Source organism: Triturus cristatus, chromosome 1_1 (genome assembly GCF_964204655.1).
Source record: "Triturus cristatus chromosome 1_1, aTriCri1.1, whole genome shotgun sequence".
NCBI lineage: Eukaryota > Metazoa > Chordata > Amphibia > Caudata > Salamandridae > Triturus > Triturus cristatus.
Genome location: NC_140579.1, coordinates 1258201285 through 1258227537, shown reverse-complemented (window position 1 = coordinate 1258227537; position 26253 = coordinate 1258201285). Strand labels below are relative to the sequence as shown.

General features: G+C 41.3%; 1 protein-coding gene across 1 annotated transcript in view; it reads right to left on the bottom strand.

Moving 5' to 3' along the window:
- The window catches only part of TSPAN2 (tetraspanin 2), an 878201-nt gene that overhangs the window by 34793 nt on the left and 817155 nt on the right, over positions 1-26253 (bottom strand). Inside the window, 1 exon segment of the mRNA XM_085652149.1 lies at positions 13465-13536. Coding sequence (XP_085508275.1) covers positions 13465-13536 — 72 coding nt within the window.

Genomic DNA, 26253 nt, shown 5'->3' with positions numbered 1-26253 from the left:
TCATATCTGGCAGAGGTCCCATTCTCACACCACAAGTTTATCCTAACGAGATTCCGTTTAAATTTGTTTCCAGTAATGCTAGGGTACCCAGGCATTCTGACTTATCAATGTGCCCTTGTGACTCTAAGTCGACACAAAATGACTTGCACTTAATATTCTTTTGTAGTATGTATGCCCAAGAAAGAAAGGTTTTTTTGTTCCAATTTTAAAGAGACATAATTTTACTCAATGCCAAGTTGCAATGTATTTTTTAAAATCGCTCCAGAACACATTTATCTGTTTTGCAGTAGCAGCTTTCCTTTGGGCATGTATGAGGAAAAGGAAATATGCGCTCCAACATTGAATCATGAGAAACGTTTATCTGTTTACTGTTTATTAACTTCAATGGAATTTACCTGAATCATGATTTTATGAAAGAATTGTGAGTGGTTATATTTTGATAGTTTCTTAACCGATTTTATGTACTTTTATGATCTGTACACAAAAGATTGAATAAAGTTTATAAATGAAATGAAAATTATTAAAATGGGAGTAGTTGAAGAAATGACTGCCAATATTTGTAATAGATCTATTCTTCCCATTCTTAAACGGACACCCTCAGGTTCCCCCTATGAACATGAAGATGTTTATCGTTTCGTGATTGACTTGCGCGAAGTTAATAAAAAAGTGATTCCCCAGTTTCCAGTGGTCCCTGACATTACTACTCTTTTGACAATGATTCCTTCTACTGCTCAATTATTTTCTGTCATTGACTTGAAAAATGCATTCTTCAGTATTCCTATTCATCCAGAAAGCAGGTATTTGTTCGGGTTTACACTAGCTGGCAGAAGCTTTAGATTCTGTCGAGCTCCTCAGGGCTGTACTGAGAGTCCAAGAATCTATAGTCAAGCTTTAAAAAGTCAATTGGATTCCCTTTCGCTTCCCGCAGGTAATGTATTGGTGCAGTATGTCGATGACCTTCTTATCGCTTCTGATACCGAACAAGGTTCTAAAGACAGTACAGTAAAGTTATTGCTACATTTAGCTCAGCACGGCCATAAAGTTTCTCTTTCTAAATTTCAGTATTGTCGACAGGAGGTCACCTACTTAGGTCACCTACTGACGAAGGAGCGTAGGAGATTGACTCCTGAGTGCATCAGCACCATTGTTAAAATGCCCATCCCACAGACTCAGAAAGATGTGAGTGCTTTCATAGGTATCACTTCCTACTGCCAGCAGTGGATACCTAACTACTCTTTACTAATCAAATCTTTGCTTCTGCTAACCACTAAAGACGTGCATGAACCCTTTGCCTTGGACGCCTGAAGGTCAGCAGTCTTTTGAGCAATTGAAAACTGCGCTTTGTTCAGCTCCAGTACTCGGCACCCCCGATTATAACAAGTCATTTGTGTTGTTCGTCCATGGTTGCGCGCTTTCTGTCCTAACACAAAAATGTGGAGATAAGCAACGGCCGTCTGCTTATTTCTCTGCTGTTCTTGACCCAGTCTCACAAGCCCTCCCAAGCTGCCAAAAAGCGGTCGTGGCTGTGGCCGTCTTGATAAGACAATCAGCTAGACTTGTACTTGATACTAATTTCACGGTCATGGTACCCCATGCTATGGATACTCTTCTGAATAAGACCAAGACACAGCACCTCACCAGTGCACGTCTGACTGACTATGAATTAACATTGTACGCTAAACACATCACGATTAAAAGATGTGCCACCACGTTACTGCCCCTCCCTTCTGAGAGTGATAAGATTGATAAACATGACTGTATCTTCCGGATGGAAGAAGAGACGAAAGGACAGGTAGACTTGACTGATGTTACCTTATCTGACCCGCAAGGGGAATTATATGGCGATGGCTCTTGTTTTAAATTACCAGATGGCACTACAACTGCTGCATATGCTATCACCACGCTGAGTACAGTAGTTGAGACATCCTGAGTTCCCTATCAGTCGGCCCAAGCTGCTGTGCTTGTTGCCTTAATACGAGCTTGCGAACTGAATGAGGGACTGGATGTCAATATTTATACTGACATCCAGTACGCCTTTGGAGTCGCACATAATTTTGGGCAACTCTAGGCTGGGGGAGGGTTTCTTATTTTATTTGCAAAGTTTTATATAGCGCTGGCTACACCCAGAGGTATCAGAGCGCTTCAAAAGAGGATCAGAGAGTTACAGGTCACATAATTACAACAATTTCAGGCGCCAAGTAAAGACATAGGGTAAAAACATAAGATTACACAATAATATTAGTTATTGGTGCGAAGCATAGCCAAGATACACGTCTGACGGGGAAAGCAAAGTAGAGGGGAAATGGTAAACAGGGATAAGGAATGCTGAATTTTTTTATTTTTTTTATATTGCGCTGGCTAGACCCAGAGGTATCAGAGTACTTTACGTGAGTAAAATTATATAAAGCAAAAATGGAATACAAATAGATAATAATAGTGCAACAGCATGATATTATTCAAATCAGATAGATAAACAGGTGCAGGAGCTATACATAACAAATAATTAGATAGATAATATACTGGAAATAAACATGTATAATATGGCGATTGGAGATCAAGAGAAGGGTGCAGGATTAAGACCCCCAATATTTATTTAGGAGGTGCGTTTTGAGGTGTTTTTTAAAGCTGCTATAGGAAGGGTTACAACGCAGGTCTTTTGGGAGGGCATTCCAGATGCTAGGGGCATTACCACAGAAGGAGCGAGATAGTGTGGATTTCTTTTTTTGTAGGGGTGGGATTAGGAGGAGAGTGTTGGTGCTTCTCAGGGGTCGTGTGGTGCCCGCTTTGTAGAGTTTCTTAGTGAGGTACTGCGGAGTGTTTTGGTGGAGGACTTTATGAGTAATGCAGGCAGTTTTGTAGGTAGATCTGTCTTTAATAGGGAGACATTTAAGAGATCTGAGAGCCGGGGATATATGATCGAAGCATTTACAGTCAGTGATGAGCCTGGCTGCAAGGTTGAGCACAGCTTTGAGTGGAGCAAGGTGGACATTGGGGATTCCGTTGAGGATGGTGTTGCCGTAATTAATACGTGAAAGTACAAGTGACTGAACTACAAGTTTAAAGTCATCCGTTGGAATAAAGGGTTTGATTTTCTTGAGGTGACGGAGAGTGAAGAGGGCTCCTTTAGCAGAGTTTTTGATGTGGACGTTAAGGGTTAGGGTGTTATCGATAGAGATACCAAGGGATTTGACTGAGTTGGACAAGGTGAGTGGGCAATTGAGTGCGTTAAGGTCAGAGATCCAGGATTGAACGACGGGGAGAGGGTTATGTTTAGGGGAGAAGAGAATGATTTCTTCTTTTTAGGGTTAAGTTTGAGATGATTAGAATAGAACCAGGATTGGATCTTGGTGAGGGTGTTGTTCAGGTGTAAGATGTCAGAATGGGTTTTAATCTTGTAATAGATTTGGGTGTCATTGGCGTAGAGGTGGTAGTTGATTCCTGCTTTTTTACAAATGAGGGTGAAGGGTTCCATAAAGATGTTAAAGAGAGAGGGAGAGAGAATAGATCCTTGGGGGACTCCTAGGGAGACCGGAGTGGGGTTAGATAGACAGTTTTGAATTTTGATTTGCTGAGTTCGGTGTTGTAGGTAGGAGACAAACCATTTGTAGGCAGTACCATTAAGGCCGAAACGGTCTCTAAGCACTTTAAGTAGGGCAGAGTGGTTGACTGTATCGAAAGCTGTGAAGAGATCCAGGAGAATAAGAAGGCAGGTCTCGCCATTATCTAGTGAGTGGTGGATGTCATTGACAACATTGAGCATTGCCGTTTCGGTACTGCAGCCTTTCCTGAAGCCTGATTGAAGGCGGTCGAGTAAGTTGAAGTTTTCGATGTGTTTGTCTAGTTGAATTAGGACACATTTTTCAAGGGCTTTTGAAAGGAGGGGGAGGTTAGTGATGGGGAAGAGATTGTTTAGGTCATTGGGGTCAGCATTGGGGTTTTTGATTATGGGAGAGATTTGTCCAAGTTGAAGGGAGATGGGGACACAACCAGTGGAAAGAGAGGTGTTGATGATTGTGGTGGGGTAATGATGTGCTTTAGGGCTGGAACAAGGTTAGAGGGTAAGGGGTCTTTGGTGTGGGAGGACGGTTTGAGATTACCAATTATGTTAAAGACTTCTTGCTCAGTCACGGGGAGGAAGTTAAGCAAGGAACCATTATTTTTTAGTTGTGAGTTAAGGGGGTTGGTTTCAAGAGGTGTAGTTGAGGATAAGTGTGAAGAGTGGTTGGGGGGTGAAGTAGTAGGTAGGTGTAGAGAGTAGCAGGGGTGAGGTAGAGTTGTAGGAGGATGAGAGGAGGGGTCGACTGGTGGTGGGAATGTGGAGTAGGCTCTAGAGGTAAAGACAGGTTTGTGGTGGGAGTTGGTAGAGAACTGTGGGGGAAGGAAGGATTGATCAATTTTGGCTATTTTTTCCCAGAAGAATTGGGAAGTTTCTTCACACCTGGCGGTAGAGGCAATCAGATATAGAGGTGCGGAGGAAGTTTGGTTACAAATGATTTTGAAAAGTTCCCTTGGCCTATTTTTGGCACGATCAAGTTGTGTACGGAAGAAGGATGCCTTTTCCTTGAAGATGTGTTTTTTGTACATGGATCTAGCAAGTCTGAGGAGTGCAAGATGGGAGGGAGAGGGATGGAGTCTCCATGTTCTTTCCAACAGTCTAAGTGACCATCTTTCATTGTTGAGTTCGGTATTAAACCAGGAGTTGGAAGGGGTATGTCTTAGGTTATTAAGATTGTGCGGGGCCAATTGGTCAAGGATATCGGTGACAGTTTTATTAAGGTGTTCAGTGAGCTCATTAGCGTTTTGTGAGATAGGAGTGAGTTGAAGTTGAGCTTGGAGTTTAGTCTATAGTAAACCAGGGGGGATACGTTTTAGATTTCTGGTCCAATTCTTAGGTTTGTTGATTTTGGTGGTGGAGTGTATTGCCATGGTAGCAATAGTGAACAGTATAAGGTAATGGTCAGACCAGTCGATGGGGACAATATTGGTCACGGAGGCCAGATCTATGTTGGAGAAAATGGAGTCAAGGATGGCTCCTTTGGTGTGAGTAGGGGACAGGCATAGGTGTTTGAGGTCATTGATCTCAAGTAGATTAGTGAGGAGGGAGATAGTGGGATCATCGGTATCGTTCCAGTGGAGGTTAAGATCCCCAAGGAAGAGATTTTTTGAGTTGGATAATGAGGATTGTGTCAGAAGTTCAGATAAGTCCTCTATGAAGGGCTGGGGGGGCTCCAGGGGGCGATATATGTTATGTAGATGAATTGGGTGAGAGCTTTGAGTTTTCAGTTCAGCCTCAAGGTATTCGCAGGAGGAGTAGCCAGAATTATTCACAAGGGAGAGCTGAAGTTAATTTTTAAAGATAATGGCTAGACCACCTCCAGCTCTGTTGGGTCTGTCTTTTCTAAGGATAGCGTATCCAGGGGTGGGGAGAGTAGGTCAAGTATGCTCGTTGAGTGGTCATTGAGCCAGGTTTCTGTGAGGAATGCAGTGTAAATGAATTCACTCAGGATGGTTTCAGAAATTTCCGTGGCATGCCAGACTGTGGAGCGACAGTTCACTAGCATACATGTAAGTGGTGTGGGGTTGCTTATGGGGGTGGGTATGAGTGGATAGATGTCAAGAATTCCTGTTATGCGAGGGGAGGAAAACGGTAACCAGCGAAAACGGACTACATCTCCCAGGATGCTTAGCGGTTGAGAGGTTATGTAAACAGGAGAGCTGTTACATAACTCAAGGAAAACACGCCCTTATGTAAACAGGAGAGCTGTTACATAACTCAAGGAAAACACGCCCTTATGTAAACAGGAGAGCTGTTACATAACTCAAGGAAAACACGCCCTATAAAGGGAGGAACCGGGAGGTACAACGCTGTCGGATATTGTGTTTACACCGACGTACCTGCTTAGTGAAGAGCAGTGTTCCGGAGTGGTGCTCCAGTAAGGCAAGAACGGAGGTAGGTCGAGTCGTTACTCCCTGGGCCGTGTCTTGCCCCATCGTCACCTGTGAAGGACCCGGAAGCTCTACCGGATAACCATTGAGCTTCGCTTTTTGACTCGGCTGAGTCAAAGCGCAGTGGCGCTTTTGCTGGTTGGAGTCGTAACTCCCAGCCCGACCAGAGATACAGGGACTGCCAGCTGTAACGCACACCAGGAGGTGTTTGCCGCGTTACAGACTCGGAAGTCCACAGGATCGATCGAGCGGCTGCTCTCGGTTCAGTCTTCTTTGCTTGTGATTGGGGTATCGGTGACGCATCACCAGGAGGTGACTCCGCGTCCCGGTGCAGTCTGAGGAAGAGGTTGAGCGGCTGCTCCCTTCAGGTAGAGACCCCGGCTGGGTGTTTCCCTGACTCCTCGATTCTCCCCAACACTCTTCGTGCCCCTCACAGCCTACCGATTGGCATTGTCGGCCATTTCATTTCTGCCCTCTGTTGGCATACGCCGGGATCGGCGTATATGCAGAGGACGGTTAGGACCATCCGTGCTGTGGGCTGGTAACGTACTTAGCCTGGAGGATTCCAGTGACTATAACCTTTGTTTATTCCTTGTATTGTTTTTGCCTTCATTAAAATAACTAAACCTTCACAAGTGGTTGCGTTCTCATTATCGTGTCTGTTAAACGATCCTGAGACGTTCAGGGCGTTACAATAGAGGTGAGTTGAGGAGGTGGTCTGGGGGAAGCAGGGGAGGAGGGGATTCTGTTAGTCCCTAGAATAACAGGGATGTTGGAGTAGGGGAGTGGAGGATAGGTGATTGGTAAACTGGGAAGGTAAGAGTTGCATAGATCGGAGAGGTCGGACGGGGAGAGATGGTTCGAGGTGTGGCGAGGCCAGTGTATGTGTTTGGTGTTGGTGAATTTTGGGGGGGTTGGTGGGGTGTGTATGGTGCTGGAGGGTTCTGGAGCTGAGGTGGATAAAGTCTTCTCTAAGTTGAGAAAGTTCAGACGTCAAGTTAGATAGATCACGTTCTATGTTGTGTAGGCTATGGGCTATTAGGGTGAGGGGAGGTACTGTAGGGGTGTGGGGGGTAGGGAATGGTCTGCATTAGCTGCGGAGCGTGGACTGATGTGTGAGGGAGGTGAGATGGTAGTGGGTGTGGAGTGAGGGCTGAGGGGGCTGTTAGGTGTGAGGGGTTGTGTAATGGTGGACAGGAGGTTACTTTGCATGGCACCAAGATTCAGCATGGGCACCTTATATTGAGGCTTTTGTCTGCTTTGACACTCTCTAAGAAATTGGCTATAGTAAAGTGTAGGAAGGGGAAATGTTTTTGCAGATCAGACAGCTAAGGAAACAGCCCGGGCTAAAATGAAAAGAATGTTTGTAGCAGGTCCCTCTAGGTAGGTGCCTGAATTTACCATGTTTGAGGATACACTCGAGAATGTGAAGGAGATACAAAGTGAGGCCACAATGGAGGAATAAGCAATGTGGCAAGAAAGTACAGCACAATTGAACGATGAGGGATGTTGGATTGATAAGTCAGGGAAGCAAAGATGGATGTTGCTGGGTGCATATGTTCTTCCTGTAGTCACGATGGCCCATGGCCCAGCCAATAATAGTGCTAAGGATATTTGCAAGTTGTTAGACCCTGTATGGCAGAATGATAACACTTCAAAAACAGCTGCACATTTAGTAAAGTATTGTATGGTGTGCATGATGCACAATCCTGGAAAAGATACCCATACACCTCCTGGTAATTTTGCACCACCCACTTTTCATTATGAGGTCCTTCAGCTGGATTACATAGAGCTAGATAGGTGCAATAATTTGAAATATGTTTTGGTGGTTGTCTGTGCATTCAGTAAATGGGTTGAGGCTTATCCCACTAAAGATAATACAGCCATTACGAATGCAAAGGTACTCCTAAAGGAGTTCTTTCTTCGTTTTGGCTTGCCCCGTTTGATTTGGAGTGATAACGGAAGTCATTTTAATGCCAAAATAATTCAATTGATTTGTGATGGTTTGAGTATCAAGCAGAAGTTTCATGTTGCCAATCATCCACAGTCAGCAGGTTTGGTTGAGAAATACAATGGCACTCTCAAACTGAAACTGGCAAAGATTCAGAAGACCACAGGGTTACAGTGGAAAGATGCTTTACCATTAGCTCTTTTGCCGACAAGAATAACAGCACATTCTAGGACAGGATTGTCACCGTACCAGGTCGTGTTTGGATTCCCGGCAAACGTCTGGGGCGTCCCGCGCCCTTGGCGGTTTTCTGACATTAAGTATCCGTTGTTGATAGACTATCTTTGCCAGTTAACTGAAAGTTTGTGTTCTATTCACCAACAGGTCCTGGAATCCCTGCCAGCTCCACCAGAAGGGCCCAGACACGATATTCAGCCTGGGGATTTCGTGCTCGTGCGCAACTTCCAGCGGAAAAAGAGTTTGGAGCCGTGATGGATTGGACTAGAACAGGTCCTTCTATCTACGCGCACAGCTGTTAAAGCTGACCGCCGAAAGAAATGGGTACACCCAACTCACTGCCGCAGGATACCTTTGCCATTGCCCTATGACCAGTGGGAGAAGGATGGAGTAGGGGACTCTGAGTGCGAGAAGGTGCCCCAGTTTGTCCCCTTCAGCGATGCCAGGCTGACTTGGATCAAAACAGATGAGGAAAATGATGAAGTTCTGAATGCAGCAGTACCTCCAAAAATACAAGCTATCCAGGAGCCCTTTTTCACTGATCGTTCTGTGCCTAGAGTCACTAGGTAAAATTTTGGCCCTCGGCTGAAGAACGGTGCACAAAAGGAGAAGTCAGATTAGTTAGGGATGGACTGTGTAAGTTAGGGTGTACTTTGCTATACAACAAACGGAATTATTTTAGGGTAATGTGAGAACTTGTTCACTGTTTGAGCATTGGACATGATATATCGTAAGTATCCCCTTGGGGGTACATTATCCTGATCAACATGGGAACCCGAGCTTAGGACAGAGCAAGCACCTCCATCGCTGCTCAAGAGCGCCAATGTTTTTGATGAACAATAGGAGCCTGTACCAGTGAGGCTCTGATGGACACTGGGAACTTACATATTTCATTTCCTTTTTTTATCCCTCTTTCTTCATTCATTATGCATACCTTTGGTGGACAGGTTGTTGATGAGGACCAACCAGTGATTCTCATTTTCCGGCCCACTACGATGTGGACACTCAAGAGGAAAATATTATGTGTCACCTTTGTGGTTCTATTGCTTTTGATACTGTGTGGGGTGACGTGTTTTGGAGAATGATCAAAATGTGGTTTTGCCATTAAAGGATAAAGTCATCTCTTTGACTAGAAATATAAGGTCAGTCCTGAGTAATGTAGTTTTAGACACCCATTTGAGGTTCTTTGGGGAGGGAACAGCTTGCTACCCTACTGATTCAGTCACAAGCTTATGGACTGCTTATCCATTATCCGTGTGAATTATACTTAAACCCGGAATTTACAAACGTTTCCTGAGTTTTTTGTTTTGCTTATCAAGGTCCTTGCTTATATTATAGAAAGCCATGGGGAGTGGGCTATCAAGGATGCGCTAATGATACATACTGTGATAATTACTACATGAAGGAGCAGAATATTACTTTAGTAGGTTGGCATTATAAGGATGTGATAGTTAGTAGGAAGGCTGGTTGTTATCCTGCATGCTGTCCTATTGTGAATAGTACAGACACAGACTTGTACGTGATCTGTTCAGACACAGTGCTGTATAAAAGTACAATCTCTTTAGTGAATGATAAAGATCCTGTTACCTTTGGTATGAATTCTAGATACTCGGCTGTGGATTATGATGGACCAATTTATGCACACCCTGGATTCAATTTTGTCCAACGGTACATACTCTAACATCCATAATGGTACAGGAGATGTGGCTTTAGGCATGGTGTTGCCTCTAGGTGTGACTTGCAAACATGTCAATCCCAAGCCTAATGTCCACTGGGTGAAAAGGACGCTGGCGACAGAATTCTGTGAGGGAGTCACTGACCTAGAGATCAATAATTATAGTATTGGGGCCACTTTTGGGTATATTCTGTCATTCCTAGTTACTTTGGGAATGACATCTATGGCCAGGGGTGAGAAAGCCCGGGAATATTTTGGATGCAAGTTGCAAATATTGTCCAACTTTACAGTAGCAGCTTTGCATGACATCACCACCCAATTAGAAGGTATGCAAATATATTCTGAGCAGACTAGATATGCAGTTGTTTTCATCTTAACTAAGAGTGGAGGAGTGTGCACTGTAGTAGGCGATCAGTGCGTAGTCTGCATCAAGAATATGGAAAAGAATATCACCCAGCATATTCTAGACATTATCGAGAATGTCAAGGGAATGGAAAGTGGAAATTGGAATTGGTCTATTTTTGGTAGCTGGGGCTGGATCCTCGAAAAAGTGATTTATCTGATTGTGATTTTGGTGTTCTGCTGTGCCCTTATTCAGTGCCTTCCATTTTGTTGCTCCTATTGTGCCAATATTCTCACCCCCAAACAGAAAATATCGATTCATGATACCAATGCTGCAATAATGGTCTAGCAGAGATTGAGGATATGATGAACATAGATGAAGGGATTTTTTTAGACTTCTTCTGTACTCACAATCTTCCCTCCTGATGTTGATACTATGGAATGCTCATTAACATGTTGATATTATTGTTTATGATTCCCTGCTTGCCTTATTCTTACACAAAAAATGTTTAGCTCATGCTAAAAGGAGGGTCTGTTAGAATGGAAAAATTCATGTTCCTTGTTAATGAACACACTGTTCTTGGGCTGCATACCTCCCCACTAGATAAAGATCCTTTTCCCACTTGTCCAGTGGTGGGTGCAGGTAGAAATAACCTTGAGCTTCTGAGGTAATGCCCGATATGAGGATCGAAACGTACTTTTTTTTGTATTGCACTGTCTAGCTGCATCTGCTTAGAAAATTCCATTATGGGCGGGTTTTAATCCAGTTATGAATAGTGTAATATGCATCTCTATGCTTTTGATTTTCTGTCCCTCTGCAGCACTCCTAAGAGACTGGGCTGACCGGGCTCCGCTCGAGTGTATCTGAATAAACATATATTGGTTTGTATTCTCTACTGTCTGACGAACTCTTCATCTGGGAGGGAAGGCTGAGAGGTGGTCATGAGTGACCCGAGTGACGCTAACGGGTTCACTTTCTTATAACGTCAGAATTGTTATTTAACCCAGACGAACAACTCCCTTCTTGTAGGAAGGAATATTATAAAGGCTCATTGCCTTGCTATGTTTCCAACCAATAGAGAACAACTTGAGTCCTTGAAATATACTGTGAGAAACGATATGTTAATAACGGCAGGTTCTGGGATGGAACCTTATCTTGCAAGCGGATTTCAAACAACCACCTAACATACTGCTGACATGATTAAGACTTTACATTGTGCACTTTATTATTGCCTTCTCCATACCTGTTGCATACAAAGTGACTTTACTAGTTTGCCCTTGTAATTCTAGTTCTTCACAGACTACAAGGCATATTTGCTTTTCTGTAAATTTTATGTTCCTTTAGACACCACCACTTGGTGCCAATTTTGAGGTGCGCCAACCTTAGGCAATGCAAGTAAGCTATGATTTTAATTCAACCCTAAACTTCTATTCATGTTTGTTGGGCAGCAGCTAAGTATCTGCAGTGTGCTATTAGAATGAGGAATGTTTTATGATGCTGTTTTCTTCTCCTGTTGTTATTATTGATTTATTTGCACCAGAAACTTTCTGGCATTGTTTGAGTAAAGATTTTATGAGATCATGTCACGTTTGCTGCGGTTTTATACAAATGTGATGCGTGATATGACTGTATTTTTGCATTTGTCTTTTTTAGGTAATTTATTAACCAAATAAAGAATTTCAATGAAAATGGCATTTAATAAATATTTATTACATTTGTGTAGGATGTCCTTGTAAACTTCTTGAATACATCCCTCCAAATGTCTTCTTGTTTAAAGTAGTATGCAAAACATGTGTATATGTTCTGGACAGGAGTAAATTACATTTCTACACTCCACTCAATTAACTCAATACTTTTACCTTGCAAGTCATGAATAAATTATGAATGCATCATTTAAACCTTTTTTCAGACATACCTCTGACGTACACCTGGAAGAGGTCTTCACAAATCAGACCATTACATTATACACTGTAATTTTCCTCCAAAACATGCTGAATTAATTTGCAAATGTCCAATTCGAAAAGTTCAAGACTGTGGCCTTCCCTGGATGAAATCCTACCTGATAGATCTTTATCAGGCAGTTATGATGCCCCCTTTTCAATCTGATTTTAAACATGTAGTGCCAGGAGTCCCTAAGGGCTCCTCCCTGAGCCCCAATCTCTTTCCCCACCCACTTGTAAATAGTATCCACTTTGGACTACATTCCCTGAGCTACAATGACAATATCCAAATTATTTTTTCTCTCAATGACACAGTCTCCCAGGGGTCTCCTTCATTTAAGGACTATGTTACACACATAACTAGATGGATGCCTTTCAAATCTCTGAAAATCAATACAGAAGAAATGGACATTATGCTGATTCCTACTCAAAGTTTGTCCAATCATATTTTGCTAGATCTCTAGTTTCCTAGAATTAGGCCCTCTACCCACTCCTGCCACCTTAGTGCACAAATATGGATTATTTATTAATCATGATTTCTCACTATCAAATTCAAATTGGCCACTGCCTGTTTCTTTGTTTTTTTACTTTCCAGAATTTTGACAAAAATCGTTCCTACCTCTCAAACCATCTTGTTCTGTGGTAATCTAGTCAGCCACACTCAGCAGACATGGCTACTGCAATTCAGTTTTTTAGATGTTACAGACTATATTTCTCCAATAACTCCAGCAACTTCAAAACACTGCTGTTAGGATTGCTGTATCTCTTCCTAAACACTCATCTGCTAATGCAGCCCTAAACTCTCTTCATTGACTTTCAATTAAAAAGTGAATTATGTTTAAAGCACTTTGCTTAGTCTTCAGGGCCACCCACAACCAAGTCCGCCTATATCTTTGGAGAAAATTCAACTTCTACACTTCATCCAGCATCGTTAGGTCTTTGTTGGTCAGACTCCTCGCCAATTCTCAGTAATACCAAACCAGTTCTTTGGGACATGTCTTTTCTATCTGTGCAGCAAGATTCTGGAATACCTTCCCCCTCAAGCTGTGCTTACAAACTCACATTCTTACATTGCATAAGCTTCTGAAAACGTTGCTTTATGTTAGATAATCTCTATGCCTGTTGTCGGACCGCTTTTCTGCTTCTCCCAGCACCCGAGCCCAATTTTGTGGTACTTGTTTGCTTAACATCATTGAGGGAGCGAAGGGGCATCATGACGAACTCAAGGCTTCTCCTTTCAGGACTCATGGTCTGGCACAGCCTCATAAATTGTAAATAATAGCATCTTACACTCTCCATACATACTGGTTCTTAGATTCGTAGAACACCATGCAAATTAGCATAAGAAAATAAAGAAAGAAAGGGCAAAGCTTACTTTATGCTCTTTTGGGTCTTTGGGACACAGGTGCTTCAAATCTTTAACACTGTCTATCCCACATCAGCCAACCTGGATTAGATGAAATGAAAAATGTAATGTATTATTTAAGGAACAGTACTTCTTGAGTAAGTAGGTTATCTATGGTCGATTTGGAGCTCATTCTTACTCTGCAGCTTTATTTTCCTCCTTAGTATATAAAGTCTATTGCTTAGGTGCCAGCCTTAGTACCTAGGTACCCGGACCAGAGTCCCATGCTTAACACTTGAATGAAAAGACGTGTACTTCTGGACAAATCACTTAATTTCCATATGCTTAAAAATGTAAATATGTGAAATGTGTAAAAACATGTTTCTAGTTTTTAGGTTGCTTTGTCTTGCTGTTTTACATAGAATGAACAAAACACAGGATGGTAGCGAAATGCTTCAATTAGAGCAACATCAACGAACAGATGCATGGGTTTCATACATACAACAGAAGGCAGAGCACTCAACAAGTCGGATATACCATGTGATGGCAAAGTACAATAGTACACATATTTTACATTGGTAGTAAAGATAAAGTTAAAGAACACAGGGCCACTAAGTAAGGTCCATGAATGTAGATACAGTGTAGTGACCTAAGTGAGCAGCATGAACAATGCAGACAGGCTCTTCAACAAGAGAAATGACGTCCAAAACATGCTCTGGCATACCTTCTATTAAAACTGAAAGGCCTTGATCAGATCTTGCTGCGTTTGGAGTTCTATATTCTTGATGTACAAAATCTTGTAACATCTCGCTATCATTCGCCTAATATCCAGAATGTTTGCACTTGCAGAATTCAAATATATTCCAATAAAAAAATCTATGTGCTGATCTAAGCCCTAAGCGAGTCATTATGCACATGGAATTTTTGTACCCAACAATGCACCCAATAATGCATAAACTGCTGGACTCACTCTACCCACACATACACGTCAAAACTCTTCAGCAGAGGCAGGACAATTAGTGGAATAGGTGCAGTGACATCGAGTCCTATTGGTCTGAGGGGCCCAACTATGGCTTTTTCTACTCAATCGGTGGTTTAGGGGCCAGTTTCCTTGCTTGTACTGGGGTCATTGCTCTGTCGCTGTGCTACAATGTTGCTGCATCAGTCCGTTTCAGTTACCACGCACATATAAAATATGGGCCGACTCATAATAAATACAGTACTCATGGCTAGCATGCTTTGAACCAGAAACCTTCAGAAGGAGCTGCCTGCAGGTTACAGTTTGGAAAAGGGTGTGGGAAGCTGATGAACATATTCAAAATATAGCTCAGTGAGGGGTATGACGCAGTGATCAGTGAAAATGGGTAGGGACGCACTAAAACAGGTATTACAAAATACCCCCCTTTTTTTAGTCCTCATCACCACAAGATGCACATATATCTATCTCTTTCGCTCTGAACCAATCCTTGATAGAGTTGCATTTCTGAATTATATTTTTCGCTTTACACCGGGCTACAGAATCTGCGTAATTAGTTTATGTCTAATCATTGGACTGTTTTAGGTAAACCTTCGACATTGTTAGCCCATATCGAATATTGGCCCTCGTGTACAAAGATTCCAGTTAAGGAATCGTAAATTGTGACAAGATACAATTTCCAATTCCTTAAATGGAATGTACAAAATGGATTAGAAGTGGTCACAATTTGGGCACTGCCTTATAATGAATCCAAAGGTATTTTGAGACCTGACCTATGTATTACTTTGTGGGTTCTCAAAATACCGAATTTTGGTGGGTCGTAATTCAACCTACCTCATTAAAATGCATGAGGTAGGTCGTACATTGAGACCCACTATGATTGGCTGTAATGACAGGCATGGTGGTCTGCTGGGGTCAAATGACCACCATGTGTGAGATTGCTTTTAAATAAAGCAGTCTTTTTTTAATTTAAATGCAGCCTATGTTCCTTAAAGGAAAACAGGATGCATAAAAAAATATACAAACCTTTTTTATTAGCAGGCAGTGCTCTCATGGACCACTGCCTGCTCATTAAAACCTTTTTGTAAACGTTCACAAAGAGGAAGTGTTCCCTTGAGAACCCCCTTTCATTTAGAAATGGCTTACCACCTCATTGGTAAAATATTAATGTTTTGCGACTGGATTTCAGTCACAAAACATCAATACAGCCTTTAAGGAATAGATATTTAGAACAGACCTATTTTTACACCCCTACCAAATCTCGACCTGCTATGTTTTCCAAACCCAATTAAATGATTGGGTAATTATTAATTAGTCAATCACTAATTGGGTTTGGTGAATCTAAAAAGTTTCATTTTGCAGTCGGAAAGGATCTAATTTTCCGAATCAGAGCCTTACCGACCGAAAAATGGCAGTATACATGAGAGGTAATTGTCTCTATAATTGTACATTTTATTATTTTGTACTCTGACTGCAAGTGTCCCACTTTTAAGTTAAGGCTACTTCTCTTAGCCAATCTGTTAATTGTGGTTTATTAGATGACTATCCAATTCTCAATGATCATATCAAGCTAATAATGCTACATAAAACATTAATTTCTTTTCAGCCTTATTCATGAAAACATGTTAACTTGATTTTAGCTCAATTCCATACATCATCAAAATTGATCTCAGAGACATCATAAGGATTTTGAGGCCCTCAGGCCAAACATAGATTGGGACCCCCCTGCTCGGAACAGCTCGGAATTTATTATCCATTTTTAGCTTATTCACGACTTTGACAACTATTGTCTGATCATTGACAACCCTCTTTGTTGGCCTCAAACCTTTAAGGGGTCCCCAGTCCTTCAGTGGGCCCCCGTTCAGTGATAAGCCTTTGATTATTTATGCAATATTGGAAATCTGAGAGCCCATTTACATATTTGGAAGGTGGCCCCATCATTTTTGCGTTATGCCACTGTCAGAGACTGTTCTGAAAGCTTAATGGTGGGGCCCCTAGAAAGTTGGGGGCCCTGGGCCAGACCCCACTTTGCCCAGGCTTAAAACGTCTCTGATTGATCTTACCTTCACTTTATATTGAAAACTATTTTTAAGGAACAGACTTTAGGGGTTACATACATACAGATGCATACCATCTACAGCTGGAGCTTCACATCTTATACATACCACTTCTTGATTTTTTGTATTCTTCTCAGCTGTTTTGGTTCCAATACAGCCTATGGAGTGTGAAGAAATTATTCATTTTCAGGACAGGGAAATTGGTAGTTGCACATAAAGTGCATAACAATACTTTCCATGGGTTTTAATAACGGGGCTTGACTTCATCTATGTCTTGTGAGCCAGACACAAAGCTTCGTACCATTTTGTAACTTCCTTCTTTTGGGTTTGATGTTTCTCCTCTGCAGCTTCAAGCTCAACTGAGTCTGTTGACACCATTTTTTTTGTGGCTTAACAAGTTTACAATTGGATTTACTTAACTTTTGTTATACTACCAGCTCCCTTCAAGTAAATCCTCCCGAGTCTTTATTTTGTATTCAATGCTTACTTTGCGGCAGCATTTTCCGGTGTTTGGCAACAACACTTATGTTTAAAGACCAGCACCTATTATTGGGTTACTTCACATGGTGGTGCTATGTGTCTATTCTTCAGATAAATTGATAATTACAGTGTTTTAATAAAAAATATATATATATTTAGCAAATAGGTACTACTCGTACAGGCAGTAGTGGCAGACCTGTTGGTGATGCCAGCTGGAGTGGACTCTTAAAATTGCTTTGGTCCAGGTACTTCATTTTTTACAAATTAGGTACTGTTGTATTCTTCCATTATGTCTCCCCAGTGAAGAATCCCCTCTCTTCTAAACGTGTGACTCATACAGTATTTCATAAAACCAGGTGTTCTGTGAGGATCCCCGATAGGAGAGTCTATATTTTATATCAGATGTTGCCATTTGCTTGAAGTGCTAAAATATAAATATTTATATATGTTTTAGTTTGCTCATAACCTTGGCCCCGTTTGACACATCTACACAAAACTTTACAGAAATACATTCATCTACCTCAGCCCCTTCCTGGAAAGTTTTGGCGTGATCTCTCAAGTGGGAAATGAGAAAAAGGAGGGTCCCAAAACATAAAACCCCCATGCATTTTCCATAGACTTCTTTAGACACAGCTACAGTAAAAACTGCTGAACGGAATTACACCTAATTCGTTAGGAGGCTATATCTTGGGCCACAGATTGTGCTTTTTGTGATTTGGTGTAAATCAATTTGTTCGTTTTTGAGATATTAAGGGTGAAAATGAATTGTATATTTTGGCATTTGGGTTTGGGAGAGTCCTGCGAGCCTACTGCAAGAGCACAAAACAGAAAATGGAGCTCTCTGATTTGTCGAGGGCCCGTTTTTCTCATGAGCCCTCACACTCCAGCGGGAGCGAGAGGCTCAAGCAAGCGCTCTGATTGGCTGGCAGTTGGAATGCTAGAAATGAAATTGCCGCCATTACTGTTTACTCTGAAAAATTGGAGCTGTTGTGGAAATTAAATAAACAAGCTATGTAAGGGAGCAGCAGTCAGGAATGCAGTCTCCCTAAGTTATGAAAGGAGGTTGTCTAAGGGACAACTACTATGAAGAAAATAAATATACATTGTTTTTAACAAATTTTTACGATCTTGCGGGACACGTGCGGGATTGTGAATAGTAAAAAGGAGTACATGAGTTTTAAATACACTCCATTAGTAGGAATTCATATCGAGGTTCTTGTTTTTGAGAGAAAGTGTATAAGAGGTAAGTACTGTGATGAGTAGGTGGCTATTTTTTTATAGAGGTTGTTCATTCTTGCAAGCATCCCACGAGACTCGCATGGGAAAACCTGCAACACGGGGAGAGGAGTTGGCCTAACGGCTAGGGCGGTCGATCTCGAATCTGGGTAACCAGGTTCGAGTCTCGGCAGTGACGCTGAACATCCTGTGATTCTGGGCAAATCACTTAATCTCCCCGTGCATAACAAAAGAAAATGAATGTGTCCTCATGTAACGCGACTGGTGCTATGTAAGGGGCTCTGATAACTGATACCTTCGGTTCAAGTTCGTGCTATATGAAACTTCGTATAAAAAAAAAAGGTGTTTGCGATTCTGCCTTCCTCACGTGAGATTCGCATGGAAAATTACTATGTCTGCCACAACGTATTTTACAAACCTGCTTGAGTCACGCAAGATCATATAGGGAGATGTAAAAAAAAAAAAGGGCTAAGGCTTAACCAATAATTACCATTCTTATTACATGGTTGAAGTAATGCTGTAATGGAGTGGAGAACCAGAGATAGTTCAGTTTGTCCTTGGTGCTTTGGAGGAGAAGTCTGTTTGAGATGAGCTCAGCAGAAGTGAATTTATGAGGAGAGAAGCTGAAAGATACTGGTGTGTTTATATGAATTTAAGAAAGAACTCCAAGCTCAGGTATTTAATAATATATTTTATAAACTTTGTTGTGAATTGTCAGTAAGTGTACTAATGTTGGTAAAGTTATTCTACATTATGCTTACAGAGTGAAAAGCTGTTTCGGGAGGTGTAGATGTGTTAATGTAGCTTTTCAGAGGTACCCATTACAATGTAGAGAAATGTGAGCAAAGTTTTCAGATTGGGTTAAAAAATAAAGTTTTTCAACTGTATACACTTGCAAGTAAAAGGAAGTACAGTTTCTTAAATTAGAAATAAGGCTCCTAGTTTTCCATTTTTACAGATAAATACAGACAGAAAACAATCTGTTTCCTGTCTATATTTATTTTTAAAAGTGGAAAAATACAGAACATTTTCGCATATTGTGAGTGACTCTCCATGCTGTCCTTCATAAATCTAGGCCAACGGCTGAGCAGAGAGACAGCACTGTGGGTTAAAAACAGTATAAGATTGTCCGAGATACAGGTATATATTATTATATATTTGTATATTATGCTAATATATACCTGTGGGTGTAGTGTATTGTTATATTTGTCTGCCTAAGTTTCTAAAACGTGGAAGGCATCAAAGTAACAGTGCATGTTTATCAGTTAAATAAATGTGGAAATACCATTTTACCATACCATTTATTTTCCAAACACAAAATAAATATGTATAAATACAAATACGATGGGCAAAATATAAATATGGATACATACAGATGCAAATTAAAAAAAATACCATAAATCCTGGAGCTCAAATTATAAAACAAAGAATGTAATGATACAACCTCTACTGCTCTTATGAACCTCATATGTATATTTTAGCACTCTGAAATGTTTGTGATTTCTAGAGTGAACACTGGTGAGTGTTAGGAAAGGTGTGTCAAGATGATTGTTGAAACTGTTATGAAAGCAGAGTTCATTGCATGTTTTATTTAATTTGCAAAAATATGAAAATAGACTGGCTGAGGGTGTGGTATTTTCAGGAGTAAGGAATAGCAAGTTACTGGTGCATTAGATGTAAATATGTGATTGTTGGTGAAAAATTTAGAAAGGTTTAGAAAATATACTAATGTATTACAGTTATCAATTATTGATCAGTATGAAACTTTTATCTTTTTGGTTATTTTGTCTTTTTTAGAAGAAAAATGGAAGCTTGTCTCTGAGGAAAAAAAATATATCTGTTTACATAAGCAGCAAAAAAGATCCTTGTTAGCAAAAGCAGGATTATTGTGCTGGTCAGCAATAACTTCCTCTTGAATCACAGTGTTTTCAAGTTGGCAGTGACTGAACAGTTGTACAGTTCAGCAGCACAAGCTAATTCTGCATGAGCTAGGCTTTGTGAACTGTAATATATACATATGATGCTTCACTGAAACTTTCTTGCCACCTAGCCTGCTAATATATAGCAGAAAACTGAAGAGTCTTTGGCAGGCTAAGGTGGCTAAAAGACTGGAAAAGAAGTGGCACATTAATCAAAATCCAGCTGGCAAATAGAAAAAAAGGAGGGAAACTTTGGCTCCTGCTGATAAGCGTAAAAAAATATTAGTTATATAGTTGTTTGCTTAATAGTTGTTCACAACGTTTGTTAAAATAGTAAAAGTGATAGAAATATCAGTGTGGAGGCAGAGGTACCTTGACCCAATGGTACTGATGAAGTGGTCTGTGCGGGACCCCTCATGGGCAAGAAATTATTCTTGATACTCACGGATTTGGGCAGATTTGCTGATCAGGACCCCCAAAAAACATACACCCACTCAAAGACCCACACTCCTACTCACACACCCACTCACACACCCATACAGCCAATCAACCACCCACTCACAGACCTACAGAACCACTCACACACCTTCTCACAGACCCACATAGCCACTCACACACCCACTCACACAACTACTTAAATAACCACTTACACATCCACACAACCACTCACACACACACTCACACAAGCATACAGCCACTCACACAGCCACTAAGAGACCCACAACACCACACTCCTACTCACACATCCACTCACACACCCATACAGCCAATCAACCACCCACTCACAGACCTACAGAACCACTCACACACCTACTCACAGACCCACATAGCCACTCACACAACTACTTAAACATCCACTTACACATCCACACAACCACTCCCACCCACACTTACACAACCACACAGCCACTCACACACCCATACACACACACACACACACCCATATAGACACTCACACCCCCACTCAGTCACTCACACAGCCACTCACACACCCACACACAGGCAGTGATACGTTTACAGAAATTGCAATAGCATATGTTTGTATTAAATGTTTTGCTGTTTTAGTATTAAATGTGTGCAATACAACCGGCAGACCCCTTATTTGTCTGAGGATTCATGACAGATCTGCGGATCCATAAAATTATTTTTTACAAATGAAAGACTTGGTGCATTGATAGAAAGACCACATAAGTTACCTTATCTTAATTTTTTAAATGTCAGTTTTAAAATGTATAAATAGAATGAAAGTGTGAATAATATGTATATAATAACTTATGAAAATGTACATTAGTAAATTGAACTAATGGGTCAAATTGTAGTAGAATTTTATATTGAAAACATTTTTAATTTACTAAAAAAAACAAAGGTAACAGGGACGTTGTAGTTAGGTAATAGCATTAAAAAACCATAGGAATTCACTGAGAGAAAACAAAGGTTACAGGGATATTATAGTTAGGAAATAGAATTAAGAAAACCTTAGAAATTCACTGAAAGAAACAAAGGTTACAGGGATGTTATAGTTAGATTCAGATTTTACACACATAAAACCATGGAAATTCAGCAGTTATAGTTAATCTCAAATAACTATAACTCATGCTCTAAGGTCATTATAACTTGCACCCTTGCCATGCACTGCTAATTACCCCACATATTAAATCACTCATGACGTCTTCCATGACATCACTGATAATATCACTGCAACATTTGCAGTGAAATTACTGATGAAAAAACTGCATAGCGGGGGCGAGAAAGAGAGAGGGAATAATAAAGGGGAAAGAAGTCATCCTTTTTTTGGACTCATTCCTAACAAAATTTTATTTGTTAGGACCAATACTTTTCCTGTTGGTGGACTGCAGATGTAAAATCTGGGGGAATCCATACCTGAGACAAACGTTCCCAGAGGTATCACAGCTAGGGTTTGTTTATATAGGCCTGATCTATTACACTTACCAATAAATTTGTAAGATAATATATTTGGCCCCTTTGACAAATTTCTTTAGATCTTCATGGATCAGCTCTTCTGCAACTTTTAACAGTCTTTGGGCCATCACTCCTGCAAATATTTTCTAATCTGCATTCAACAGTAAAATGCATCTATGCAATTCACATTTTGGGGAATTGTTTTGGGTTTATTATCAAGGTATTTATTGTATTGTGCCAGGACGATGGTACTGCAAAGTTATTACGATAAAATTGCATTAAACGGTTGTTTTAAAACTGGAATAACTTCTTCCTTCCCCTTTTTTATATATATATATATTTCACCTGGTAAGCCATTCTTAAGCCCTTCTATAATATCTCTAATTTCTGACTCCATAATCTTCTGGCTCAATATTTACTAGAGTCTTTCAATTCATACAAACACAAGGAGATGATGGACAGAGCGCTGAATCTTTTCAGACACTCACCCCCAGTCACAGATCTGGGTTGAATCCATCATCGTTCTTTAGCTCACTTCGGCACCCCAGTTCAGACCAAGCCATATGCAAATCAGTCTTGACCCTGTTCCTCTTGTGACCAGTCCATGACACTGCTGATGAGCTTGTTCAGTTAGTTGAAGATAGCTGGCATAACCTGGAAGCTCAGCAGTATAAACTTGCTACTCACAACGATGAGACGAGCCTGCTTGTGAAGGGGAAAGAGTCCAGGTTCATGTGTGGTAGGCACTGGTTCCAGCTGGCATTTATGGTATGAAAAACGTTTGTGAAGTGGGCCCTATGTGTCTGTCAGCCTAGATCGACATTGCTGAGCAAAATATATAGTTACAACAATTTTGTTTGGCATGGTTTGAATTCTTGGTTTAAAATGCAAACGATTTCTAGATACTGCTCTTTAAATAGCCATTGGGTGTCTGTGACTTTTAAAATTACATCATTGTTCCTTATGGGAGAACTGGTGAGTTTAAAATAGGAATGCTGCAATTGTTTAGCAGGACAGGCATGTTTAGGGGCGAGAGCTGCGATTTCAGTGAAACTTGACACAAACCAGTGCTTCATTTGTAAAATAATAAGTGCTGGGGCCCTGACCAGGAGGCCTCTGCAGCTTGCACTACCCATTGTCCCTGCCATGGCTGCCAATGCAGGTCCCCAAAATTAAAGGAGTGGCTGGGGAGGCAGGTATTAGTATTTTTTTAATGTATACCATATTCATAAACAATCGTTGTTTTACTCATCTCTAAATTAGATGAGCAGCGCCACCATGTGGCAGACTGTCAGAAGTGTGGTGTTGACAATTAATGCTGGTGCTGAGCACCGGAAACCAATTAAGTGCGGGTGCTGAGTACCGGAAACCACCAGCTCAAATTAAGCACTGCCACAACACTGCCACAACTCGACTTGAAAGCACTCGGTCTGACTACAAACCAGAGAAAACATTTATTATAGGGTTGTTACACTCCCCCTTCCAGATATCAAAACTATTCAGAGATTAAATAAAGTCATGCCATTTTGTCTAAGCTCCACTCCAAAGAGAAGTGACTATCAGCCACCATATTCGCGAGAATGCTGTATATTAATGTGACAAATGCAAAAAGGATGGATTAAACCCATTGTTCAGCATTCCATCCATCATTTGTTCCTTTTGCTTTTGTTGCCCTAAGGGGGAAGGGTATGCCCAGATGGGGGTCCTGGGCTCACTGCACCACTGTATTCAAGCTAGCTGGGCTGATGAGGGGTGATGCCTCGAAACTGGTTCCAGGATGCCTGTTTCTGGTCCATGGAGGACCTGGCTTGGCAGTTCGGGCTTGACTGTTCCAATGAGGAACAGGGCCAAGACCGATTTGCATATGGCTGGGTCCAAACTGAGGTGGTGTGGTGAGCAAAAGCATGATTGATTAAACCCAGATTTTTGTGACTGAGGGTGAATGTTTGCATAGTTCAGCATTCTGTCCATCAGTTGATCTTGGTTACTCCTCATGGGGACAGTTATGTAATCTTAGCGCCGGGACACCTCCTTTGGAGGTAGCTGCGCGCTCTATAAGCTCCATAAATAAATAAATAAATAAATAAATGTGTTCCTTTTGCTGTATATTAATTTGAAGCATTACAAGTAGATAGCATGGGTAATGTTGGTAGGAAGTAAAGTTTATTGATAACGTGGCATACATGTAAAGTGCCTTAGAGATTATCTAGTTAGTAGAAGAGGTGCAAATGACATATTTGTTAGAACATGCAGTGGTTTGTGCAATGCTTTGAAAATTGCATTTGTTGGTATATAAAAGGGTACTATATTATGCAATTGTTTTTTGTACTTTTAGTGTTGTAGAAGTAGGTAATGTAAATTGTTTAGACAGGCAAAGTTTTAAAGTACAGTTTTATGGATACATAGATCTGTGGAAAGTGGTTGTGTGAGCAGACAGAGAGTTGTAGGGATAGCTGATAATATTCTTGGATGAACAGACTGATGAAAGGTGAATATGTGAATGAACTGATCAATGGATGATCTGATGGATGGATGGTGATTGCGCGGATGTATATATCAAAGAAAGATGGATGGATGAATCGAGGTTGAGTGTGTGGATGGATCAATGGATCAATGCATAGATGATAGGAGGCGAGTGGATACATTTTCTGATAAATGAATAGCAGGATGAAGGTAGAGGAGGCAGAATGCATTTATGCAGTCCTTTATTGGAATGAAAATATTTGAAGTTTGACTGCATGGAAGGAAGTTGCTGACAATAGGTGAAGGGAGTCAATGCAGACAAATTATACAGGGGGCCAAAATAAAGCAACACAGGTTTCCTAACTACATGTGCTCTCCCTGTCTGTGCTTCTGTACTGATGGGGTTCACCAGAGAAGAACCAACACTATATTTATACAGATGAAAAGCTTTATTATAAGAATGGCAGGGGATTGGTAGATGGGTGCATAGATGGACTAAAGATGGCTATCTGGACAGATGGATGAATGGTAGATGTGGAAATGGATGGATGGATATATTGATGCATAGGTGGAGGAAAGGTTGATATGTGTCTGGATGTATGATGAAATGGTGGGTGGATGAAAGATAGGGATGTGGATGGGTGAATGAACGGGTGATGGATAAAAGTGGGTATGGGGATTATGGATGAATGGTGGAATGATGGATGAATAGTGGATTAATGGATGGATGGAAGGTAGGTATATGGCTGGACAGATGAAGGGAAGGTAGGCATGTGGACGGATGGATAGATGGATGAAAGGTGAGTATGTGGATGAATGGATGGTTGGGTGGATGGATGGATCTATACATGAACAAGGGGTTCTGGACCGATGGATGCAAACACAAAACTACACTCTGAAGTTAATGATGGAAAGAGAAGAGGGGCGGTGACAACAATACAGCAACACACTCCTCCTGTCTGTGCTCCTCCCATCTGTGCTGCTGCCAGAGAAGAACTAACACTATAATTATCTAGGGGTCATTGTTTAAAAAGCATTGCATTGGCATATGTGTGCCCTAAAGGGCATGCTCGATCCCTTGCAATTTAGTGATCCATCTCTAGAGGGAAAAACAGCCTGGCTCACACAGATTGAAAAAACACAATGATCACGGTTGCCTGGGCGTAGTTCCCGAAGTAGTGCTACGCGTGGCTACGCAAAGTGCACTTCGAGCTACGCGTAGCACTTCGCGAACTGTGTAGTACCCTGTTCGCACTGTGCAAGATGACGTTTTCAATGATTGCACAGTGCGGACAAGCATCCGGGACTGTGCAATCATTGAAAACGGCATCTTGCACAGTGTGAGCTGTAGTTTTCTGCCGCTCGAGTAGATTTTTACTTGAGCGGCAGCTTTCTCAACGCGGACTTGTAGTTTCTCATCGCGAGCATACCCGACCACTTGCAATGAGAAACCTGACCTCTCCGTGTTGAGAATCTCGCCGGGAGGTTTATTTTCCATGCTCGCGATCGGCAACTTGATGTTGCTGATCGCGAACGAGGAAAAAGTCTCACTGGGGTGTCATTTTGCTTGCTCGCCAACTTGACGTTGAGGACCGCGAGCAAGCAAAAAATGACCGCTGCACTAAGCTACGCTACGCGTGTTTGCACTGTGCTACGTGCAATTCGTGTAGTGTGAAGAAGCGCAAACTACACGAGCGTAGCGTAGTGCTTTGCCCAGATTTAAGGACCCTTTCTTTGGAAGAACACAGCTTTTGCCCAATCAAAAACT